The 16,948-nt window shown below is 37.7% G+C and overlaps 1 protein-coding gene across 4 annotated transcripts in view; it reads right to left on the bottom strand.

Annotated features, from left to right (window-relative positions):
* Positions 1-941: 941 nt before the first annotated feature.
* The window catches only part of PKN2 (protein kinase N2), a 58,060-nt gene continuing 42,053 nt past the window's right edge, over positions 942-16,948 (bottom strand). For 2 of the 4 annotated variants that reach the window (XM_074832431.1, XM_074832433.1), the window contains 16 exons: positions 15,867-16,052; positions 15,472-15,581; positions 13,503-13,646; positions 13,287-13,362; positions 12,785-12,959; positions 12,382-12,511; positions 11,792-11,928; positions 11,627-11,702; positions 11,448-11,539; positions 10,231-10,407; positions 9,596-9,658; positions 9,417-9,493; positions 7,829-7,971; positions 6,415-6,522; positions 4,895-4,975; positions 2,388-4,814 (listed from right to left, as the gene is read on the bottom strand). In XM_074832431.1, coding sequence (XP_074688532.1) covers positions 4,611-4,814; positions 4,895-4,975; positions 6,415-6,522; positions 7,829-7,971; positions 9,417-9,493; positions 9,596-9,658; positions 10,231-10,407; positions 11,448-11,539; positions 11,627-11,702; positions 11,792-11,928; positions 12,382-12,511; positions 12,785-12,959; positions 13,287-13,362; positions 13,503-13,646; positions 15,472-15,581; positions 15,867-16,052 — 1,979 coding nt within the window. In that variant the 3' untranslated portion in view covers positions 2,388-4,610. Of the gene's footprint in view, positions 2,329-2,387; positions 4,815-4,894; positions 5,015-6,414; positions 6,523-7,828; positions 7,972-9,416; positions 9,494-9,595; positions 9,659-10,230; positions 10,408-11,447; positions 11,540-11,626; positions 11,703-11,791; positions 11,929-12,381; positions 12,512-12,784; positions 12,960-13,286; positions 13,363-13,502; positions 13,647-15,471; positions 15,582-15,866; positions 16,053-16,948 lie in introns of those variants that run through there. The other 2 variants (XR_012624141.1, XM_074832432.1) reach the window with 2 other exon arrangements.

The following is a 16,948-nucleotide window of genomic DNA, read 5'->3' as shown; positions in this document are numbered from 1 at the left end:
TTGCTGAAAAGCAGTTTGACCATTTGCACAACTGCTGCTGAAGATTTCCAAATTTGTTGTGAAAGGATTAGTCACATCCTTGGCACAGTCTCCCTGATTTTCACTGATGTGTCTCCGCTTTGCTTCTGGGAATTTGACATAATGACAAAGCAGCTAAAGAGAAACATAAGGACTTCTACTTTAGTCGAATTTCTACAACTTGATGCTCGGTATTGTACAAAGGAAGGTAAAAAATGTTTCTGGTAAAAGTTCCTGTTAAATGTTCTGACCTGAGTCCAGCCTGTAGTCTGGCTGGCTCGTGGTTATGTTCTGAATGAGCACTTGCTTGTCTGAAATGATGCACCAGGTGTGGAGGAGCAAAGGCCAGAAGTTATTCAGCCCTCCCCAAATGAACAGCTTTGAAAACTAGTTTCCTCCTGACAGTGTCCCTTTGTGTGCAAAGCAACAAATGTGCTTAACTGAGAGTCTTCTGGTTCCTGAGTTAATTTTGTATCACAGGTGCAAATTCATTTTAATTAGCAAAATGAACAGCTGAGAGGTCAGCTTGCTACACATCTGGTCTGAAGCCATCCTGAGGGCAGGCTGTCTGTCCAATGCTAATAGCACTAATTGTCAGTAGCCCTCACTCTTCTCTTGCTTGTTTAGTTTTAATCCTCTTCTGCCAGTTGAGACTACTGAAAGGTGGCAGCTCAATATTTTTTTTTCTGTAAACAAATAACAAAGGCTGTACAGTTCTCTTACACCACTGAAGCTGTTGGCTGTAGATGTTAAAAGTGGTGTTCTTGGTAGTTTGGAGGGCTTGTATTCTAATGTCTAATATATTTCCTTAAACTTTGCTGCAACACTTTCTATTACTTAGGCTTTCCCTGTCTTGCTCTGAGCTCTCTACCTCCTCTGTGGGAGAAAGTGTGATGCTTTGAATAGGCAGGGCCTGACCCTTAATGTAGTTACAGTTTGGAAATGCAGAGGTAAAAGTTCTTTTGCTGTGAATGTACTTTCCAGCATTGATCTGTATGTTAAATCTACTACATGTGGGTTAAAAATGGCTGAAACTTATGTTTACAATAATGCTGCTCTCTTAAATGCTTTCAGGCATTATGTGTGAGCACTTGACATGTGAGTGGTGGTTGTGGTTGAAATTGTTACATACAGCAAAGCTGGGCTAACATTTCACTACCTCTGTGCAAAGCTCTGGAGGGCAGCAGCAGGAGGCAGGGACATACTATCCTGGCTTGAACCTGCCTCTTCCTGCGATTCCACAAGCAGTTCCGGTACCTCCCCTGGTGCCAAGAGGGTAGTAACTGCGCAGCCCCAAGAGACAGAACCAGGACTATCCTTGAAGGGTCTGTATATTCTAAAAACCAGTTACTACTGGTCCCAGTAGACGATGGTTAATGTGAAGCATTTCAGGAAAAAAAATAGCATAACTCTGAATTCATTTTTAGGCAGTTACAACCCCTTTAGCAAGCTACTTTGATGAAGCTAAGGAATTTGGCTTCTCTTACAGAAGCCTGTCATTCAGAAATGAGCAGTCCCTGTTCCTGGCTGGAGCGCTGCTTGGCACTGGGTGTGTGGGGCACCAGCAGTTCTTGGGCTTGCAGGGCGAGCTGGGGAGCTGGAGAGGAGGAGGCTGCAGCTCTGCAGCCTGTTTTAGCTAATTACCTTCTTGTGTTTACTTAGCTAAGTGGTAGCAAGGGCTGTATGACAAGCAGAGCTTAGAGTGCAAGCAGTATCTACAGGCACTTCCCATGCGAATTCAGCTGTAGGTTAGAGTAGGTCTTTGAACCTGTCTGTGTCCTCTCCTAGAGCCAGCCCTTTCTGGAATAATTGAAGTTAAGTGGCTCTAGGCACTGGCCTCAGGTGAAATTTCAGTTTGTTCCTAAGAGTAAAGATTTATTTCCTAAATGCACTCAGTAAAGAAAGCTTCATTCTCTGCTTCAATAACAAGCTCCTTGTGGGTTGGGTATAGGTTTTTGTTTGCTTCCAGAGCTTTCCTATATGGTGGTGGGGGGGGAGAGACTACAATAAAGAAATAGGCGGGGGGGGGGGGGGAGTGTTGTCTCCCCCTGCCCTGGACGGAAGGCTGTGAAGGGAGAATGCTGATCCAAGGTGGCTGGGCTGCAATAGAGACATGGTCTTCTCCAGCTCCCTGCAGAAGGACTGCTCACCCAGGCAAGAGGAGGCAACTTTCAGCTTCAGAAAGAAGGTGTGCTCAGAGGTAATCACTTTGTTTTTTTTTTAAAAATGAATGGAAGTACACTGAGCTACCACTAAGAGACTGGGGTTCTGTAAGTCCCCTCCTGATTGCAAGTTCTTTTCTGATGTTACCTGTGGAGAAAACATGACAAGTCACTTCAAGAAACAGCAAAATCATGTTTGGGACACAATTTACAAATTACTCTATTTAAAACTTTAATTTGTGATATTAATGACTGCAAAACACTTAAAATGACATTTGTTAAAGGCACATTTCATTTTAATGCATAGTGTACCATTCTAAAATATCCTAATTTCCTTACAAAGTGCTTGAGCAGCCACATACAGATAAAGTATAGCAAAATATATTTACAATCTAGGGTTTAAAATCTTAATCTGCCTAAAAATATTTAAAAAACTACAGAGATAAAATTAGTGCTTTCTTTCAGCTTAACTGGGTGAACATACCCTGCCCTCTAATTTTTTTTTTTTTAGTGATTTACTTAGATTAAAAAAAAAGATTTCTGTACAAGATGTAGTTACAAAAAGGTATTTTTGAGGATACTTTCATAAGTATTAAGCACCCTGTTAGATGCTCATATATATATTTGGGAACCAAAAAGGGTGAGCTGACTGTACCTCAAAAGTATTGGTTTCAGCTAGATAGAGGAACATAATTTGTTTCTTATTAATTAGAATCTGGAGACAAGTAATGCTGAGAAGTTGACTCACTCTGCCAAACACGATTTGTAGCGCTGGTGAAGATGCCTGCCTTGTTTCTGTGGGGGCTGGGGGGATGCCTGACTTAGACCATCTTTTTTTTTTTTCTCCCTAAGCCTCTCCCCTGCCTCACCCTGCAGGTCTGTCCAGCATCATGATTTTAAACAACCACCTTAGCGCTGCACACTCAAGTGGTAATGCATTTCTTTGAATGAATAAAATTACAAGTTTTGAATTCATTGGAGTGCTGATTCTCCCTGTCTTAGCCCATGAACAGCAAACTCCTGGCTAGGATGAACCTGTTGAGATCACCGATGCAATCAGCTCTGAATGGGGCTAGAGCCAAAGACCATGTGGGAAACTTATTTTCCAAGAATTAATGTTTGCCCACAGAACACCAGATGCCAAAAATAGGTCTTGGTTTACAAGTATGCACAGTGTCCGGTCTAAATTATTTTTCAACTTTTGAGGTACAGCTTTTAGTGTTAAGGGGTTTATAAAATATACACTGATTTTATAAAAAATATTTATACATTCTGTTATAACATATTGCTTTTACCCTCAGTAACTGCCAATCTATGTTTGGGAGTTCAGTGGCCTATATATATACGAATATTTTTTTTCACTCGAGTTTTATGTTGTTCACTTGGCCACTGTGCAAAATTAATGAAGTGGTACAATTAAATTACTTGCCTGGACATAATACATTACAACTTCCAAATATACATGTTCACAGCATGTATACATTGAAAATCCTTATGTTTTCTAAAAGTGATATGATATTGTACAGCAGATACAGGATGATCTAGGTGGTTAGATACAGACTGGTTAACTTATCTGTCCACTCGGTGAGTGGGAAAGGCATGAGTTTGAGTAGAGAAGTGGATGGGCTTGGGAAATGCATATGCTTTGCTCTTTGTGGTTAGACTGAGCAACACCTTTGTTACATTCTTCATATCAACCAGGGTTTTAAGCCATGCTTAAGAAGCTTGAAGGCAAAACTGTTTGGCAAGTGGCTTTGGTAAACTTTCTGGATTTTTCTGGATTTTTCTTTGTAATGGAAGCACTTACGCTGTTGTTATCTCAAAGGCAAGGCATTTAACATTTTTCCTAATAAATACCATAGAAAATTTACAAAACAAGGCATATCTGTTCTCAATACCATTATTTTAAGAACACAAGATAAAGGTGTACACAGAAATGTGTAGTTTTATAGACTGCACAAGATATTTAACTGAAATAATTTGCCTTCTCCAGCTAGAACCATGTTCTGTGTGAGTGTCATCAGTATCCCAAACTTCTATTTCAATGTGGCTGAGTAGAGATAAGTGATTACCTAGCTCAAAGTCTGCTTTTCCCACTTAAGGCAGACACTTAAAGTGATGTTATCTGCTGTAAGAGAGTGAGAGAGACAGTACAGCTCCACGTGTGCCCGTGTGTGGGAGGCTGAGTACAGCCTGGGTTCACCAACTCAGCTTAAGAACTCCATAGACCTGCTTTCCAGTGCTCAGATAAAAAAACAATATACAAAGAGGCCACTCTTCACAAGAGTGTTAAAACAGTACTTAAAAGGATCTTCATGTGATTTAAAAAAAGAAGCTACAGGTGGCACAGAGAGCAATTGAAGGGTTGGTATTCTTCTGAGAGAGGCATTCTTGTGAGCCAGTCAGCTGGGGTTTCACAGTGTGTAGAAGTTAACACCAGTCAGCTATGTAATCAAAATCTCTGAACATTTCCTGCTCTTCTTCAGAAAGTATCCTTGGTTCCCGAGGTGGAGTGAGGATAGGTGCTTCAGAGGTAAATTCATCATCAAAATTACTAACATCTTCTCGTCCTCTAATGGTGGGTACAAAAGGAGGCTTCACTTTCTTGGCCAGTAAAGCATTCCAATCTATTAGCTGTAAAATAAACCAACTGCTGTTTAGTTTCCTGTCTCTACTCCTTAGTGTCCTTAGAAATAGTATTAGTTTATACTCACCCTGAAGAAGTGATGCTTTTTCACATCCTCAGCATCCTTCTCTCCAGCTCCAAGACGTCGCTCTGGATTTCTTCGTAGCAGCTGACAAAACATGCAAGATTTCAGTGCAAAAATTCAGGGCTGGGGGGAGGAAGGAGGGAGGAGGAGTGCTGCTGTATAAGAACCAACACCAAGATTAGATGGACAGTGGAATTCAGGCTGCCTGACCTATAGAAAAGTCTTGGTCCTCAAAGAAAGGGAAAGAAATTTAGATGTACATAACTCGGGATAGTGGTGCTCCAGAGGTACCTGAACCTGTTTGTTAGCACAGTTCCACCAGCAGCCAAGCTCTGGACGGAGGGAAAGCAGACTCATCTGCCCCACTGCAGGTCTGTGGCACCAAGTGTCAGTACCTGAGGTGATCGGTGGGGCGAGTGTTCAGCACTGAGATCTGAAAAAGGTGCTTTGTGCTGGAGAGGATACAGGATTTACATAAGCTTGTATTTCTAGCTTGGCTCAGAAGAGAGACTACACTGCTGTCTCTTGTGCCCAGCAATTTCACAGCAGTTGGTTTACCAGGAGAGGGTTGAATGCTGCTCCACACACCCAGCAAATACAAGGTTTTCTAGTTAACACCAAAGTTAGATGGCACCCACCTGTGAATCACTCTGCTGTGAGCAGACCCCTGGTGCAGGCAGAGTGCTCAGCATCAGGGTGGGTTGATCTATTCATCATGCAGCCATCAAATACTGTATTCTTCCTTCTTTCTCTACTCTCTCCCTGGGAGTATCAATCATTTTAAGCTATAGAATATTGATGCTGTTACTTATTATTTATGTCAGAGTAGTTACTGTGACATGCTGCAGCACGTTGCTGAATCGGGTGCTAGACTGATACTTTATGTCAGGCGTTTAAGTGGAGAGGCTGCTTCCAAAGGCTGTGAATCGCCTCCAGTAGACGCCCTTCTACCAACTGGGATACGCTTCTAACTTAGACAGGTTCAAGCATCTTTAGATAAGTAAATGCATTACACTAAGGAATAGCACTAATAAGTCATGAACAAAACCAGCTGTTCTTTGCCAAGAATGGGACTGCAGATGCCATGTGTATGGTGTTCCCTGCCCCAGTTGGAATGAAACCAAAAAGATTTAGAAGTCTTTGAATTAAAATATTCATGTGACAATGTTAATCTACCAAATTGGTCAATGCAGCAGTGTTCTGCTAGGAAGAGAGCTGAACTTCTCTAGTTAGATACAACTAGGAAACATAGTTCAGGGAGAAAATAGAGCCTCTAGTGTTTTACTTTTTAAAAAGAAAAGCTCTCTCCTGAAAAAAAGTGGAATGTCACTGACAATTTTCATTTAAGGTGATAGGCAGCATAGCACAGCATAAATGAAGCAAGTAAAAATTTAATTGTAGAAAAAAAAATTCCAAGCATAGGTTCTTTAATTACTCTTGTGAAGAACAAAATACTTTCTTTCCTTAATGTTGGAGAGGAAACAGGGTAAGAGGAGAATACTGTAATATTCTTATGTTCTTACCCGTCTCATTATAGAGATGGCTTCTGTAGACAGAAATCGTGGATATCTTACTTCATCATTTACAATACTGTCAAACACCTCTTCTTCATCATCTCCAGGGAAGGGAGACTATAATGAAAGTAATAAAAAAATTACTATTAAATAGGCTTAAAAATCTCTTATAATTGAAAATAACATATATTCAGCTGACAGTTTGGAATTAGACACCCTGAAATGAAGTCTTCCTTCTCCCCGAAACAGATACTGTAGTTTTCCATAAGGAAGATGGAAAAATAAGGCAAGTTGGTATTATCCCCTTACTTCTTAGTGAAGGGCTATGCTTTAAAAACGTGCTTTTAGAAGTAGAAACTCCTAAAACTGGGATCTGCTTTGAACTCTGACACAAGATATACAGGGAATGTGGAAAAGATGTTTCAGCTTAGCTTTGGGACAGCTGCCATTCACAAGTAACATGGTCAGGAGTCACGTGTTTCTGTAGTATCTTTAGCATGTTACAGCTCAAGAGTTTCCAAGCTGTTTTGAAGTGGCCTGACAGATGTAGGCAACACCATACAAGCTTTTTGTCCCTTTTTACCTGAGAGGAAGTTGAATGATCATCTTTTTTGAAAAAGAACAAAATTATGAGTAAATCTGTAGTTTTTCTCTGATTTTTAGCATGTAAGCCATCACTGTGCTACTTGGGAGAAACCTTAACAAAATGGACCAGAAGGTAAAGCAATATTTGCAATAGTAAATAACTATTCAATAGTAATTTCTTTATACCAGCTCATTTACATGGAACTGGGGCATTCTATTTCAGTGCTTGTGTAATTCAAATGGTAAAGTTGGCATAATCTTTCACTACTATCCAGTTTTATGCATTAAAGTTCACCTCCATTCAAGTTACGGCAGTTAAGGAGTTTATTTTCTCCCCAGAAGCATTTGAAAGCAGAAGACTGCTATAGCTGTACACGTCTAAATTTGATGCTAACAGATGTGTGCTGGAAACTGAGCTCCCCAAAACCAGATGTGCTGTGTTCGTGCTTAGAGACACTGATATTAATGTGCCATTACTGTAATTTGATTTAAGGCATAATGATGTAATTAAAAATAAACCAAAAATGTATAGGTTAAATCTTGGACCAGCTACAACTCATTCACTTCCACAATTGCTGATAATTCAAGCTCATGACATGACTCATCAACTCCTAGCAGCTAGTATCAGGTAAGTAGCTGCTCAGCACTTAATACTTCTTTTTCTTAATGAAGCACATTAAGATGCTCACTGTAAAACTAGGTATGCCTATACATACTGTATTGATACCACTGTGACAGGTAGGGCATATTAAAATGTTGACAGGCTGGTATCTTGAGTTTTGTAACCTTGTTAACATATATTAATTTTATGACTCCATTGTATCTTACTAGAACTTACCTCACCCACTAGCATCTCATAGATAAGTACACCAAGACCCCACCAGTCTACAGCTCTTGTATAAGAAGTTTCTGTCAGCACCTCTGGAGCAAGAAATTCCGGTGTGCCACAGAATGTGCTTGTTCTGTCTCCAAATCCCATTCCTGAAAAGTTACAGTTAATGAAAAGCAAGCAGTATTTTCTGCCACTTTACACTTTACTCCAGCGAGTAAAACCTCTCTAGAGCAACTTCAGCCAATACTGTAGTTCCAGGGCCTGTCCTGAGGGCTCAGGCCAATGAGGTGAAACATTCCCCCATTCCTCCCTCCCACACCCTTGTTCCATATGTGCTTCAGTCTTATGTTTTTCTATCCCTAACTATATGCAATGAGCAAAATTAAGCTTCCAGTTACACCTTTGTCACCCAGTTATCTTTGCTTGAAAACATCAAACAATGTTATGCTATATTTCCACTAGCTAGTAGAAGAAAATGTGGTACACCAGTCAAACATGCCTACTATGGATACTGTATGTATTTTCCCACTAGAGAAGCAAAGTAAAACATGGAGTGTAGTGAAACAACTTCGAGCAAAATAAGCCCTGTATATTTTCAAGAGGGGCACAGTTGGGGACATCAGCCCCACAAGGACTGATGTGACACTACAGATAGAGGTGCTCCAGAGAAACCAAAGAAAACCATTTATTGTAGTAGCCAGTGAACCAAAGAGCTTTCCTTGTCCTCATTGCCTTTTGTCATTTATGGAACTTGTTTGTAAGTCACAGGACTTGCCCTAGGATATTGAGGACAACAGTAATGTTTGAACACCTACCAAATTTACTAAATTCCCTCTTTGGCTATCTAAAAGGAAAAGATATGGAGGACAGGCTATACAAATTGGAGAAAGAAATGGACCTTTCCAGATCTTTTCCCCACAATGAGGTTTAAGAAAGACACTGCAATTTCTGTTGCTACCTCTATTTCATGGCTTATTTGGAAGGTAGTTGCCAGTAGTGGAATGTTTGAAAGTAACTTTCTAGCATCTAAGCTTCCCTTTTGGGATAAATTTCTCTATTTTAGCCATAGTATACTTTTCATATCATTTCCATATACTTAGAGTTGTGACTCTATCATAGATAATGAATTTGTAAAAAAGCGAGATGTGGATTATAATGGTATTTGATTTCATTGTAGTGTCAACATGTTTAGAATGAAGAAAAATGCCTAATGCTCTTTCTGCTACCTTGTAAAATGCAGCAGTATGCCTTATGAATAAGCAAAGATGTTTCACAAATATTATTTTAATTAATTCAATAAATATAAATTAATAAACAGACTTATGATGAAGTAAGAACCAGAATAGGTGATGTTCACAACTGAAAAAAAAAAAAAATTAAAAAAACAGGGCTCTGCTCAGATGCTCCTGATATTTCCCTACTAAGGAACTTCCTCCTAACTCCCCATTTGTACAATCAGAAATGTACTTTTTCCTTCAAATGATACAGGGTAAGTATACACTATACACATTTGGCAGACCAAAAGTCTCAAGGAACAATCAAGAGTAAGATGGACTATGGAATTCCCCTAGAAATAAAATTTAAAGGCCATTACCTTCTTTGCAAAGACCGAAGTCAGCGATTTTCACAAAGCCTTCTGTGTCCAGCAATAAGTTATCCAGCTTCAAATCTCTAAATGAACATTTGAGAACAAGATTGCATCACTGATGTTTCTTCAGTACTATTCAGAACAGCTGAAATTAATCTGTTGGAAATGGGTCAATGACTACTTACCTATATACTATTTTGTGTTCATGCAAATACTGAAGTCCGAGAACCACACATGCAGCATAGAATCTGTTGAAAAAGATTAAGTTAAAATTTCAATGGTTTTTAGTCTTGCTTTTCAGAATGTCAAATCCGTTATTATTGATCTTTTTTAGTAACCATCCTCTGAAGATTACTGATTGTTTTTTTCAGGTACAGATTAGCTTTATACAAGGTCAGAGTTTTAAAGCCAGGTGGCAAAAATGCTTAAACTTGCAGCTTTCGAGCTGTAGTATGTTTGCTTGGCCTGGAGGATAAATTTTCTGTAGTGTCCACTGCTGTGGCATTGAAGGATTTTTAATTTGGCTTACTCTTTAGCCTTGTCTGCTATTTTAATTTTTCATTTAGTTTTTTTTTTTTAAAGAAAATATTATAAATATTAAATATTTATATGCAATTTTTAAATTGAGTGTAGATTCAGGCACATTAAACCTGCACGTGTCTTTTTCTAACAAAACCAGTTAGAATCTCTGACCCTTTTAAAAACTTCCGTATTTACTGAAGTGACATAATGGAGAGGCATGTGGTGATAAAGATCTTAGCTCTTATCCACTGAAAAAAATGCCCTTCGCTTAATGCCACAAAAAGAGATGGATACTCACACTGCTCTTGGTTCAGAAAAGACATCAGTATGAATGTGCATCATCAGATCCCCACCAGCAGCATATTCCATTACAAAGCAAACGTGGTCTTTGGTTTGGAAACAAGCAAAAAGGTTCACCAAGAAGGGATGTCTTACGCTATTCACAGTTTCAAATATTCGCTTTTCACACATCAAGCTGAAAACAGAAAATCAGTAAAAATTTAAAGCTGAATCCTGAACCACAATTTTTCAACTTTCAAAAACTACTGGTAATTTATACCTAACGTTTTTTCCTCAGGATAACATAAGATCATTTTTTGTGTCAAGAGAGATGTTTTAATACTTGCACACACATGAAGTCGATGCCAGGATTTCCACGAAGTTACATTTCGCTTTCACAAACGAAAAAGGAAACCTAGCAGTCCATGAAAGTTGTACCCTGCCAATTTTCATTCCAAATACTCAGACTTACATTAAATGTGCATTGATATCATGTGACATTAAAATTAAAATGGATTGAAGCTAATCGTATACAATACATAAAGCGGAAAAACAGTAACAATATTATAGACATCTATCTGTAGTAATTCCAGATTATTTCTCCTTCAGACAACTGGTCAATTTGTAGCTTATTAATACAGTTATCTTTCTTCTGGCAAGTCAAATCAATATCATCACTATTAAACAGTTGTAAAAGCACCTTCTTGCACTAAAACTAGGTAGTTTTGTAACTGCCACTTCACTTCCAAGCAAAGAAAAATACGAGTTTTGGGGCTCAGATTAAAAAAACAACAGTGGAGTATACATAGAGCTTAAGGGAAAACATGATGGACAAAGTATGACAGTATGTCACAGGTTGAGATATACCACCATAGGTGTTTCTGCCAGTAAAGAAAACATTATCACTGTCCTCCTGAAATGTGATAGAAGTCTGCAGAACAAGTAATTAGAATAAATAATTGCAAGAGATCCTAAATGAAAAACAGGATCAGCTTCAAGTCAGAGCTGTAGTACAGGCATGGTAAGAGAGGCACTAAAATGAATCTGTATTCCTGGGCTACACTGCTCCTTCCTTGCCCCGGAAGGAAGACCACACATCTGCAGTTAGCAGGGAGATGACAACTGGTTTTGCTCTTTCACTGAATTTAACTACTGTTTGATAGAGCTTACAGTTGTGTTGCATGCAGGAAGAAAACACGATTTATAGAATCGATATAATATATTTTACAAACTGACCTGTCTACTTCATCACGAGCAACAATATCTCCTTTCTTTAAGGCTTTAATAGCAAACATCTCGTTTGTGTTTTTGTACTCTGCCAACAGCACCTAAAACAGAAGATAAGCGATTCATTTAAGAGCTATATCTAGTTTTTGATACAGTCTTGACATTTGATACAGCCTTTTGACATTTACCTTTCCAAAATGTCCTCTGCCCAGTACAGCACAACATCTGAAATCCTTCAGACTGAATTGAAATCTTTGTTGTGATCTGTGTAAATAAAAAAAGTCAAAAATCTTCTAGTCTGTTAACTTTAAGAAATATTATTCAGATCAAGAGCAAAACTACTGCATTTTTACCTTCTATCTTCAGGCTCTCGGGTGTTGGTGTATTTTATGTCTGAATGGGGAACATCAGGCTGACAGATTATTTCAGGCTGGAGTTTTGGGACAATACTATTTCTGCCATTTTCAAAATCAAAAGTTGTTACTTCATCCTGTGAAGAAAAAGAAGTCTGAAAATTTGAAACTGATTGTGAAGATAGACGAATGCAGAAATTTTACTATAAGCATATGAAATTCTTCATGTAAGAATTATCTAAGCTAAAATGGTATACTTTATGATGATACAGATAAGCAAGTTTTTAACAGACTGATGAAACCTACTGCTCCAGTCATTCTGCTTTGTCAATAAAACCATTTTTTCCTGAATAGTGTAATGATTTTGGGCTTTTGTTTTTTTCTGTGGTGGAACCAATGACACAGAGTTAAACACACCAACCATGGAAACAGTTTGCCACCAAGAATAATTGCAGTGTTCTGTCAAGACAATTCTGTATATGTAAGTTAAGGGAGCATATGTTGAAATAGAAGGAAAGAAATCCATCATAAAGATGCCAATATTACAACCCTGTTAAACTGTATAGCCCAAAATTCTTAAAGTTACTTGCCTGAGATGGCACATCAGAAGCCTTTATCTCAGAGGAAGATTCACATATTTCCCCAAGGGAAGATGCACGGGGTGGAGCAGGTGGAGGCTCAGGCTCAAGTTCAAAGTCCAATTTGGCTACAGGAGAGTCACTGGCAAGAAAATAAATGACTCCTCAGTGTATAGCAGAGACTGTTTTAATAGTATGAAAACCAACTTAAAACTGCACATTATGTAGACTTCTCCTAAAGCAAATCTTGTCTGTGTAGATCTGTCTATAAAATGGATGTCCGAAATTAAAACACTGAAAGGTCTGTTTATTCTGCAAGACTGTAGATTTGACATACACTACACACATGAGGGTATAAGCATCTCACTGTTACTCTTGCTCTTAAAAGTACTTCAGAATTGTAGGTATCACCTACCTGGCTGGCAGTGTTAGTTCAGGAATGTGTGCATCAATCACTGGCCCAGTAGCAGGCACTGGTGCTTGAGGGCTGAAGGTGCCAGAGTGATTTACTGTAGGAATAGCTCTTCTTACCAGCCTTCCCCAAGTGGCAATATTAATATTCATTTGAGGAGCTCTGAGAAATGTTTTGCCTGTGGATATTGTGAAAAAAGACAATAAAGTGTAAGTAATTTCCTTACTTATTACCAAAAGCTATAATTAAAAAAAATTTTCATATTAATCAGTTTATAATTTATGAAGAACAAACTGAATTTGTCATATTCCTTAGCTATTTCTAATTATTCACTATTAAATGCTAATGCATAATAAGGAATTCTAAAACAAAACATTTCTAAATGCAATACCAAATCCTTCATTATCAACAGCTTTATTCACAGGCAAATATAAGGTCTGTGTATAAAAAAATATTACAGATCTGTACAATTTTTAATCTTTACATGTTTATATTAAACAATCACCTTGCTGTTTTGAAAAAATTTTCTTCTGCCTCTGGAGTTTTGGTCTTCTTTCAATAACTGGATTAAAAAACGTAACCTGCAGTTCAAATAATGTGTGTTATAATTCAAGTTTCAGAACAAAATGCATTCTTAAAAGTTTCAGGAAAAAACTTTTTAAACTATTTTGCAATATAATACTTGCAAGTATGCTCAAGTACTTCAAAGAAACACTCTTACCTCTGCAAACAGAGTGCCCTGGGGTTCAAGATAGAGACACATGCCATGCCGTTGGTTATCCAGGAAATCTTCCAACCTCAGAAACTTTACTGCACACAAAGATCTCCAGTCACGCCAATAAACTGAGATTTCTAATTCACGTGACTAAGACAGGAAATGTACACACAGGAAATTACTTATTAGTAATTGTTCTGCAAGAGTTACCTCTGTACAATCACAAGATCTAGCAACTCAAGGATCCAGATGCAGAGCTGTTGCTTTAAAGGAGTGCCAGGGCTAACTAGCCATACTAAGCAAGCTCTCACTAGGATGATCATAGCATGTCAGTTCAGATGTGATTGCCAGTGTCCAAATAAAAGTATAAGTGTAACAAATTCCCCTAAGAGTAGGAGAAAGTCACAGTCACCAGACTTCTTGAGTCAGTCTAACAACAGTGCTAGTTCAAGATATTTTAGCTCAAGCTCTGACAAAAAATTTTTATCTGTGTTTAGAAAGCTCAACTTTACTAGTTTTCCATGTTGTCTGCAAATATCAGTTGCATTTCATGGCTGCATAGTGACATTGTAGTATCAGCATACGCATCATGATGCGAGACTTTATACAGTATCTCTAGAAATACTGACAGTCTTTGTAACATGGTAATGAAGGGGGACAAAAAACTTTAAACTAACAAGAACTACTACTATATCTTGCCAGTAGGATTTATATGTTCTTATAGGGTATCTTACATGCTTGTTACAAAAGCTTGTCACAAAATGTGAAGAGTCCTGCAATACAAAGTAACAGCAGCATGTATGTTACCAAGTTCAGTTCGCATAGTTTAATTCCATCATGATGCATCAGTTTACTGTCTTTATATGATAGCTGTAGGTTTTAAGAAACAAAAGTTAAGAAGAAGCAACAGACAAAAAAAAATAATGGGGTTTGGAATGTGCATTTCAAATACAGAAGGATGCATGGTCATGGCCAGCAGAAGCAAGGTCCTTTTCTGGCACCAAAAAGCATCAAATACTTTGTTCTTAAATAGTGAACATGACACATACTAGGCCGGTAGGAGCAGCTACTCACCTTTGACTAGTTCTAGCCTTAATCCGAGAATAATCAAGGCTTCAGGACTCCACAGCTGCTAGTTTTGTCCTGCACTACTAACCAGAACCTGAATTTCTCTACTGGCAGGTCTAAAACTGCTTCCTTCCTAGATGGAAGGAATCTGGTTTGGGGCTTGGAGGGGTGGGGCTCAGTGAGGAGAGAGCAAAACCAGGAAGATGGCTTCCCCTCCACAATTTGTTTTAAATATATACTGGAGATGACATTTAGGCTCCTCAAATATTGTTTAATTTTAAATCTATTTTAAACACTGATAAAAAAAAAAACAACTCCTTGTACCTTACAATACTATGACTATCAGGTATCTAAAAAACAAATTCTTGATTAAACCTATAAGACATAAATTATCTTTAAAAGGTGTGGGAAAGAAACATCAAGTATAATTTAGATAGTTGTGTTCTGCAAATAACATTTAAAGGTCTAGGAATGAAATATTAGTGAATTTATTTATTATCCCTGAAGAATTGATCAGCTTCACATGAGAACACTTTTACAGAAGCACTGTAAAAATTCTATGACATAGCTTTACCAAAATACCAAACTGTATCTGATATTATAATTTACTGATAAATAATGAGAAGTTGACGATCCTCATAAAAATTTAAGAACCATTTATCACAGGCTAAAAAGATGCTGTTAGATCTTGGATAAAAATATTATGTCAGTTTATAGGCCAGAAAAGGTAAAATTTCGAGAATGGCAGCCCAGCATAACAGCCTAACCCCAGGGAGCTCATTCTGTAAAGGATGGGAATACTTACACATATGAAAGTTGAACATAATCACAACAACAGAAAAAAAAATAAAATAAAGCAACATGAAATTAATCTAAAGCTCTCAATGAAGTAAAACCACATTTTTACCCTGTCTAGTTCCAGTGTAAATTTCTGATCCCATGACTGATTGGAAATAGGTTTCCAGCTAGTTTGACCAACCACAGTGTTATCCAGCTTCAGTACAGCACAGACTTCATCTGTAAGTAAAGCACACAAACTCAGCTTAAATCTTTAAGAGGATTTTCCACAAACAAAAACTCCAGTTAGTTTCCCTTAAAAATGTAATCTCAAATTTAATTGGTTCTTATGGGGCATAATAGTGTGGTTGTGGTTTTTTTTTTTTTTATTTTAAAAAAACTTGACAGATGAAGAAACAGGTAAGTTTAAAGCTTCAAATCAATTTAGTATTTTAAATTACAGAACATGGCATGCACATTAAAATGTAAACAAAAGATATGCATAAAAATAAGAGTATACTGAACTGGACAAGTCATCAGTTTTCAGAAGGTTTCTACTACTGCCACTTTTACTTTTACTGGTTCTGCTCATGAAAGATGATCTGGCTTCATTTGGACTCCAACCAGGTAGCGTAATCGATGTGGCTTTTGATCGACCGGGGACATTTTCCAAAATATCTTGGCAGCCCATTAGCCTAACTTCCAGAGTACCTAGAACAAGATAGACAACGATTTATGAAAGATTTCTGTTATTAAGAAAACAAAGTGAATGACTAATGATTGATTTATGGCAATAGCTCACATTCTGACCCCCGCAGGGTATAACAGAAATACAAGCTGAAATCAAAAGACAGATCTAAGACAGACAAATACACTGAAAATAAGTATTAAAAGTCAAATATGGGGACTCAACCTTCTAGGAGCAACAGTTCACCAAATTAACAGAAAATAAGTTTTTGTTCCGTGTTTCAGAAGTATCTTTGTTTTCTTCACTTGAGAACCAAACTGACTTGGTTTCAAGTTGTAAGCAATTTCATTTTTTAAGATAACAAATTTTAAGTTTTTTATTAAAATGATGGAAGTTGCAGATGGGACAATAACCTTTTTTCACAAGTTTTATATAACCAATTAATATTGGATACATCACTTTGGTAATTGAACACACTGACTACGGAGACTACAAATTTGATACATTCAGAAATCATATTTGCCTGCTGCATGCTAAATTCAAATCCGAGTTAGTACTTAATTTAAAATCATTGAATTGCTCCATCTTGACTGAATTTGGATTTATAAGAGCTGAGACAAGAAGCTACTCCTCAAAATCTTCTATATCTTTAACCAAATGAAGCATAGAGGCTGCTGTTCTAATTTAAGAGAGTTTCCTCCAGCAGCACAGAAACATCTGAATACCACAGATGGTTACAACAGTAGGCTTACCTCATCCTGTACAAGATAGCATCTGTAAAACTGTGACATCACTGACACTAACAAAATTAACTATTAGAAGTTCACAGAAGTGGTAAAATTAGCCAGTTCATAATCATACTGTCATATAGAAATGCAGCTCCTAAATGCAGTGTTCTTTTGACAGCAGTACTTAACTA

Source organism: Strix aluco, chromosome 8, assembly GCF_031877795.1.
Source record: "Strix aluco isolate bStrAlu1 chromosome 8, bStrAlu1.hap1, whole genome shotgun sequence".
Lineage (NCBI taxonomy): Eukaryota > Metazoa > Chordata > Aves > Strigiformes > Strigidae > Strix > Strix aluco.
This window is presented reverse-complemented; position numbering and strand designations above follow the sequence as displayed.